The sequence below is a fragment of the Aulonocara sp. 'chitande type north' Nkhata Bay genome, linkage group LG9 (genome assembly GCF_057382095.1).
Source record: "Aulonocara sp. 'chitande type north' Nkhata Bay isolate Kocher_YH1m ecotype deep benthic linkage group LG9, A_spYH_male_GT1.1, whole genome shotgun sequence".
Taxonomy (NCBI): Eukaryota; Metazoa; Chordata; class Actinopteri; order Cichliformes; family Cichlidae; genus Aulonocara; species Aulonocara sp. 'chitande type north' Nkhata Bay.
The window spans coordinates 2709062-2717500 of record NC_141352.1 but is presented as its reverse complement, the minus strand read 5'-3'; the positions used below and the strand labels follow the sequence as shown (position 1 = coordinate 2717500).

The window sequence follows — 8439 nt, the reverse complement described above, 5'->3', positions numbered from 1 at the left end:
TCCATGCATGGTAAGGAGCTTTCTTGTCTTTATGTCAGTGGCTTCTATCTCCTCCTTTGGCCAGCCTATTACCCCAGCAGGGTACCTGATCATGGGCAGGGCGTACGTGTTGATGGCCCGGATCTTGTTCTTACCATTCAGCTGACTCCTCAGGACTTGCCTGACCCTCTGCAGGTACTTGGTGGTTGCAGCTTTTCTAGCGGCCTCTTCATGGTTCCCATTTGCCTGCGGGATCCCCAGGTACTTGTAACTGTCCTCTATGTCTGCAATGTTGCCTTCTGGTAGTTCAATCCCCTCAGTTCTGACTACCTTCCCTCTCTTTGTTACCATCCGACTACACTTCCCCAGTCCGAACGACATTCCAATGTCATTGCTGTATAGCCTGGTAGTGTGGATCAGTGAATCGATGTCTCGTTCACTCTTGGCATACAGCTTGATGTCATCCATGTACAGGAGGTGGCTGACAACTGCTCCGTTCCGTAGTCGGTATCCGTAGCCAGTCTTGTTAATGATCTCACTGAGGGGGTTCAGGCCTATGCAGAACAGCAGTGGGGACAGAGCATCTCCTTGGTAGATCCCGCACTTGATGGTGACTTGTGCTATGGGCTTGGAGTTGGCCTCTAGTGTTGTACGCCACATCCCCATTGAGTTCCTGATGAAGGCTCTTAGGGTCCCATTGATCTTGTACAATTCTAGGCATTCCAGTATCCAGCTGTGGGGCATTGAGTCATAGGCCTTCTTGCTCTCTGGTCTTCCTAAGAAGAATATTTCAACTTTACAACTCGGCAGCTCGCGTGCTGACGAAGACCAGAGGGCGGGCCCACATTACACCGGTTTTAGAATCGCTGCATTGGCTCCCCGTGTGTTTCAGGATCGATTTTAAAGTTCTTTTATTGGTTTTTAAATGTCTTAATGGTCTTGGGCCTTCTTATCTCTCAGATCTGCTTTTACCATATGAACCCTCGCGGACCCTGAGGTCCTCTGGTACTGGCCTTTTGATTGTCCCTAAAGTCAGGACACATACTCACGGAGAGGCAGCTTTTCAGTGGTATGGTCCTCGTCTGTGGAACAGCCTGCCGGAGGAGCTCAGGGCCGCAGAGAACGTACATGTTTTTAAGAACAGGCTCAAGACCCACCTTTTTAATTTAGCTTTTACTTAGCGTTTATTTATTTTATGCTTATTTATTCTATCCTGTTATTTTATTATTAATTTAGGCTTTACCTAATATTTATTGATTTTATTCTTATTCATTTTTTAATCTTCTTACTCTATTTATATGTATATTTATATTGTATCCCGTTCTTATTTATTTTATCATTTTACCCTGTATATAGCCTATTGTGGCATATCTCCAGTGTTTCCTCGGAGGGGGCTCTCTGCACCGGGGCTGTGATCGACCGTGGCTGATGGGTCTCTGGGGGTCCTCTCAGCCTGGCTGGGGGGCTCCTTTGCCTCCCTCCTGCTGTGTGCCCAGTCTGGAGGCTGCGGTCTGTGACCGGCTCCCGGTGCAGACGGCTCCCTGTTATAGTGTTTCCTCACTTGGCTCATGTGAACCCAGCCCAATTTTTACTTTTTAAGTGTGTGTGGGTGGGTGGGTGGGTGGGTGGGTGGGGTGGGGGGGGGTGGGGGTGGGGGAGATATGTGTGTATTCACATCATTTATGTTAATGAGAGTGTGGGGAGTGAGTTGGAGGGTGGGGTGGGCTGCTTTTAACTATGTAAAGCACTTTGTGCTACATTTTTTGTATGAAAAGTGCTTTATAAATAAAGATTGATTGATTGTAATCAATCCAGGCAGTGCACAGGTTGGTCAGTCTGGTCTTGCAGTCTCGGCTGACTGTTCTGTCTACCAGTAGCTGGTGTTTTGCGCCTCTGGTATTCTTGCCAATTCCTTTCTGTGTCCCACTCATGTATTGACCCATGTGCCTGTTCACCTTAGCCGATATGATGCCTGACAGGAGCTTCCATGTAGTACTGAGGCAGGTTATTGGTCGGTAGTTGGAGGGGACCAGTCCCTTCTTGGGGTCCTTGGGGATCAGGACCGTCCGACCTTCGGTTAGCCATTCCGAGTGTCTCTCGTTAACTAGCAGCTGGTTCATTTGTGCTGCCAGACGCTCGTGGAGTGCAGTCAGCTTCTTCAGCCAGTAGGCGTGAACCATGTCGGGCCCTGGTGCTGTCCAACTCTTCATACTGGGGACCCTTTCTTGGATATCTGCCACTGTGATGGTTACTGGACCCTGTTCAGGGAGGTCGCTGTGGTCTGCCCTCAGATCCAATAGCCACTGAGCATTGCCGTTATGGGTTGCGTCCTTCTCCCATATGCTCTTCCAGTATTGCTCCGTCTCTAGCCTTTGGGGTGCTGTTCTCTTATTATTATTGTTCCCTTGCCACTGAGAGTACACCTTTGCTGGTTCTGTGGAGAACAGCTGGTTTATTCTCCTGCCCTCTATCTCTCTGGTGTACCTCCTCAAGCGGCTGGCCAAGGCTGTGAGTCTTTGCTTGGCAGTTTCCAAGGCCTCAGGTATGGACAGCTTGCTGTATTTCTTATGCACCTTCTTTGTTGCACCTTTCTGCAACTCCGTTAGTTGGCTAAACTCGCTCCGTGCTACTTTGATCTTACCCTCTAGCCTCCTTCTCCATGGAGGGTACTACCCCTTGTGGCTGTTCAACTTGTAGCCAAGCATCTCACTGATCAATATATATATATATATATATATATATATATATATATATATATATATATATATATATATATATATATATATATATATATATATATATATATATATATATATGTATATATATATATATATATATATATCCTGTGCTAATCTCTCTGAGCAGGCGTACAGGCACTTTGGAGGCCAAATGTCTCTCACCTTTGCCCTAGAAACAAGTCTATTATTTATCTGTGTCTGTAAGTGTGTTTGCATTGACCCTCAAAAGACTGAATGCCAACTCTCATGAGCACATTTGCAATGTGTGTATGAAAATAAGTATAACTACTTATTTAATAAAAGGTCACAAAATACCACTAATAAAAGGCCGGTTAGAATAATGTATTTCCCACAACTCACTGCCTCTGTTTGTATCTCTGTCACTGCAGGACCAACGTGGATCGAGAAGTCAGCGCTCTCAGGAGCCCGACAAATTCGTTGAAGAAAGAAGTGGAAGAAAAAAATACTGTGACGAGTTTGGGAAAGACATTACTGTGAAAGCTTCCCTAAAAATGCATCAGGTCATTCACACCAGAGAGAGACCGTTCAGCTGTGACGAGTGTGGAAAGTCTTTTTCCTGGAAGAAAGCCCTAAAAAGACACCATCTCATCCACAGTGGACTTAAAGCGTACAGCTGTGATGAGTGTGGAAAGTCTTTTACCCACTCTGGAAACTTAAAAGCACACCAACTGATCCACACTGGAGAGAGACCATTCAGCTGTGATGAGTGTGGAAAGTCTTTTACCCACTCTGGAAACTTAAAAGCACACCAACTGATCCACACTGGAGAGAGACCGTTCAGCTGTGATGAGTGTGGAAAGTCTTTTACCCACTCTGGAAGCTTAAAAACACACCAACTGATCCACACTGGAGAGAGACCGTTCAGCTGTGATGAGTGTGGAAAGTCTTTTACCCACTCTGGAAGCTTAAAAGCACACCAACTGATCCACACTGGAGAGAGACCGTTCAGCTGTGATGAGTGTGGAAAGTCTTTTACCCACTCTGGAAACTTAAAAGCACACCAACTGATCCACACTGGAGAGAGACCATTCAGCTGTGACGAGTGTGGAAAGTCTTTTAGCAAGTCTGGAAGCTTAAAAACACACCAACTGATCCACAGTGGAGAGAAACCATTCAGCTGTGACGAGTGTGGAAAGTCTTTTACCCACCCTGGAAACTTAAAAACACACCAACTCATCCACAGTGGACTTAAAGCGTACAGCTGTGATCAGTGTGGCAGAGCTTTTACTCACAGTAGCAGCTTACGGAGTCATCTAGTTACCCACTCTGGAATTAAGGCATACAGCTGTGACATTTGTGGAAAAACTTTCAGCCGGATAGGGAGGCGAAATACACACCTACGCATTCACACCAGACATGATGTGTACAGTTGTGATCAGTGTGGCAAACACTTTGCTACAAACACAGAGTTACGATGTCACATGTTTACCCACTCTGAGGAGAGCCCTTATAAATGTGACCTGTGTGAGAAGACTTTTAAATCTCCACATTCTCTGAGACGACACCAACAGATCCACACCAGAAAGACTCTACAAGTGCAGTTACTGTGAGGTATGTATTTTTATGTTTATCTTGTCAGCCCGACTGTTTGAAACAACTCTGCTCATCAAATTGTGTTAGCATGTTAGCAATTCTACTGCATGGAAAGGCAGCTCTGAATGATTATTCAGACTCTGATCACAGGTTTTTAGGGATAGTGTTTGAGAATTGTATTACTGTTATTGTAGCATTAAACTAGTATTAATTTAATGTTTTTACTCTTATCGTTTTTATAGCACATTAAATTGAGCTGAGTGTGATAATGTAATCAGTAAAATGTAATTGGACTTTGGCAGAGATGCTCTTTATTTCAGGCGACGTTCAGGATAAAAATGTTGACGGACTGACTTACACTGTCTTTGTGTCTTTGTTTAGAAGCAGAGCAACACAGATGGATCAAGTTCTCAACCCTGTCATCGCTATGGGAAAGACTTTTGTTGTGACCTTTGTGGAAAAACATGAAGTCATTGAAGGACTCTGAAAATACATCAACGTAGACACACTGGAGACGAAATGAACTACTGTAAAGAATGCAGGAGAGGCTTCACCACTTCAAAGCACTTCAAACAATATGAACTCACTCACAGTGGCGTTAAAAAGCATGTCTGCGATCAGTGTAGGTCATCCTTCATCAGTGCACGTCAGCTTGAAAAGCATAAACGAGTCCACACATGAGAGAAACCATACAAGTGCAGACACTGTGACAAAACCTTTTCGCAATCATGTGATCATACTAAGCATGAACGCAGACACATGAAAGAGAACTTCATCTGTGAAAGAGTTTGAGTAATCTCAGTTCATACTCCACTCACAAACAATTCCATGTTACAAATAAACTGTTACGTCTTGATTCCCGCTTTTAAGTTAATCTTGTAAACAGTACATTTGCATAACGACTGAAACCAGCCCAATGAATGAACAATGGGCTGTGAGGTCAGTTTCTTCATCATTAATATGCAAATTCTTATGACCATTGATCAACAACCACTGGTCAATGGCCATGAGTACCATTCACAGAGTAAAAATTTGCATAATGATTATGAAGGAACTGTTTTACTGTTACCAATGTTCAAAAACATTTACTAAATTATCTCCTCTGTGCAAACATCAGCGTGATGCAGGACTGAAATCATTACCATCTCTGGATCACAGTGAATCTGCATACTGGGTCAGTGACCTCCTGACCCAGTATGAACCTTCCAGATCCCTCAGGTCATCTGGATCCGGTCTTTTATCAGTTCCCAGAGTCAGAACCAGACACGGAGAAGCTGCATTCAGCTTTTATGCTCCTTATATCTGGAACAAACTCCCAGAAAGCCTCAGATCAGCTGAAACACTCAGTTTATTTAAATCCAGGTTGAAGACTCACCTGTTCTCAGCTGCATTTGAATAAAGCACCAAATCCACACTTTTAAGCTTAAATTTCAAAACTTACACTAACTACTGATCTTATCTATTTCTGATTTTATCTGTTTTGATTTTATATACTGTTTTGTTTGTTTTGTTTGTTTGTTAAGTGGGTTTAGAGCTCTGGGTAGCTCCCCAACTGGGTCTAGACTGGGTCTACAGAGTATTTTAAATTCAGGGAATTTAAAATAGAAAGTAGCTCGTCCACAGAAGGACTGGTAGCTCCCCTTACGATAAGGGTTCAGATCACGCGAACAGGTGTGAAATGTGTGTGTTTACTTAGTTTGTTTGTTTGCTTGTTTTAATCAATTTTAAATCATGCTTTTTATTTGTTTTTGTTTCTAATGTCTCTGTAAAGCACTTTGAATCACCTTGTTGTTGAATTGTGCTATACAAATAAATTTGCCTTGCCTTGCAGAGACAGAAAGATCCTCTTCTGGTTTCAGGGTCAGACTTAAATCTTTGAGATCAGGCTCCACAGAGTTCAGGTGGAGTCTTCTGTAAAGATCTGATTAGGCACCTATGAAAATGTGCCTCTCGTTACATTTTAAGCTTTCTAAACTGTTCTACTGTAGTGTTTGTGTTGAGTGGTTAGCTTTGTTCCAGCAGTTTGATTAAGAAATCTGTTTCCTGTTATATTTTTATTGAATGCATTGATCCATGTGTTCTGCAGTTTTTTTTCAGCTTGTTTGTGTAATGAAATCTTGCAACAGTTAAACCAAAATTTTACATGTTAAATAAAGAAATGGTTTACTGACAAAGAGTTTGAGCCGTGATGTCATTTCCTGTATATCAGAGCAACACCTGAAGTGACCAGTGTTTAAAGTCAGAGTCAAATTTTGTGTCAGCTTGACCTTGTGAAAACTGCTTGGCGATGCTTCACTATGTTATCTGCTAACTGTTGGGGCGTAGAAGGACGAAACTCCCAGGGTGACCAGTGCCAGGAGCTTCCTGATGCAGAGAGTTGAGTGTGGGGGATATAAAGGAGAAGCTGAGGCATCCCAAGGTTAAAGCTGGGATAACTGAACTTTAATGTTTGATGTGTGTTTTGGCTCTCCTGCGCGCAGTAATTAATAGCTTGAACACAGCAGAGCTTGATATAAAGACCTTACAATTGAATTGAATTAAATTGGTTATTTAGTAGGTCTAAAGGGTTAAACTGCGTCCTCACTTCTGCTTCATGAATATGAAGGGTTGTAGTGGGAGAAGGTGGTGTGAAATCCTCCTAGGTGTGAAGTGAGAAGGGGGCTCCTGTGGGTGAAGTCTTTGATAGCGTCGATGGCTCTGTTGTGGGGGGAGTGGGGAAGGTGGGAGGATGAGTGACCAAAGTGTCTAGTTTGAGGTGTGAAAGCTGCTCGATGTCTCATCAAACCAGCAGTAAAAGTCATTGAGGGTGTTGGCCAACAGCAAGTCGTCAGTGGAGTAGGGCTGTGTGCTTCCTGAAGTGAAAATCTGGCATTTAAAGATGAATGGGGAAAACTCGCTCACAGCTGACTAATGAACATTTGCATGCATGCTTAAGAACTGCATTGAGCACGTTTCACCCAAGGTTTAAAATTCTGCCTGCAAATGTCAGAGATGTACTCGTCTGTGTCCATATTTTCTCCAGCATATGGGGGGTTCCCATCATAATGAGTCTTTTGGTAAGAGGTGATAAAGAACCTAATCAAAATTTCCATCCAAATTCCCTCCATCTTTGTGAGCTAGTGCATTTCAGTTCATCCTGTGTTATGCACACACCTCCCTCCTTCTCCCATCTTATTTGTAAAGAACGTATACAAACAGGAAATGTGTTTTTTGTTGACGTCACCACTATATGCCTTTTTGAGCATTGCTATCAAATCTACATTAGTGTCCGACACCACTCTAATTGTCCTCTTTATATAGTGTCTTATTAACAAATATCATCATAAATCCTGTCTTTCCAGATTGTATTTTTGTTTCAATGTATCAACACTAATAAAATTTCCATCTTTAATCAAGCTATCAAATATAGGCAATCCTTTAGCAGACCAACTTTTAAGACATGAGTCCAGTTTTTTGGGGGTAATGTCAGAGACATAAGCATACCATTTAAATAATACCAAGTCTTGTTCTAGTTTAAATCCAAATATATATATTGTTAATTAAATGTTAAATAAAAAATATAAAAAGTTGCATTTCCTGCAAAAATGCAGTGTGGTGGAATCTGATGAAAACGGCAGGAAAATCTCCCTTTTAACAGGAAAGCAGAACTCTCAAATAACCAGGAAGTGGTGGCCATCTGGCACAACCGGTTGGGGTGAGGGAAGGAAGACAGGAGAAAAGACAGACAGAGATTAATAACAAGTATGATTCAATGCAGAGAGGTCTATTAACAGTGTTGGGAAGGTTACTTTTAAAATGTATTCCACTACAGATTACAGAACTTTGTTGTCTGGGTCAAGTTTGCTATCCAGAGACAGAGAGAGGCATTGAAAGGCTGCTCCAACGGAACTTATTGTTTCAGAGGAAAACACGAACACAGCGTACAGTCGAGTCTTAATAACGTACTTACAACTGGGCTTTTGGCTGCAGTGATTATTATTGTATTTACATGCTTCCAGCTCCTGTTTCTGCTCTATGACAACTCGTACTTTTCTCCTTTTTCTCCCTCCTCGCTCACAGACACATCACGGGTATGGCAGTCCATTCTCCCTGCAGCACGGACTACACTGCCCATGAGGCTACATTCTTTAGCACTATGCTTGTAACACTCTCTTATTGCCTTCAAATA

The 8439-nt window shown here is 42.7% G+C and overlaps 1 protein-coding gene across 1 annotated transcript in view; it reads left to right on the top strand.

The window, feature by feature from the left end:
* LOC147321416 (uncharacterized) overlaps positions 1-6474 on the top strand; it is a 10335-nt gene extending 3861 nt beyond the window's left edge. The window contains exons 2-3 of the mRNA XM_086305339.1: positions 3107-4289; positions 4653-6474. Coding sequence (XP_086161465.1) covers positions 3230-4288 — 1059 coding nt within the window. The 5' untranslated portion in view covers positions 3107-3229 and the 3' untranslated portion in view covers position 4289; positions 4653-6474. The remainder of the gene's footprint in view (positions 1-3106; positions 4290-4652) is intronic.
* Positions 6475-8439: the final 1965 nt, after the last annotated feature.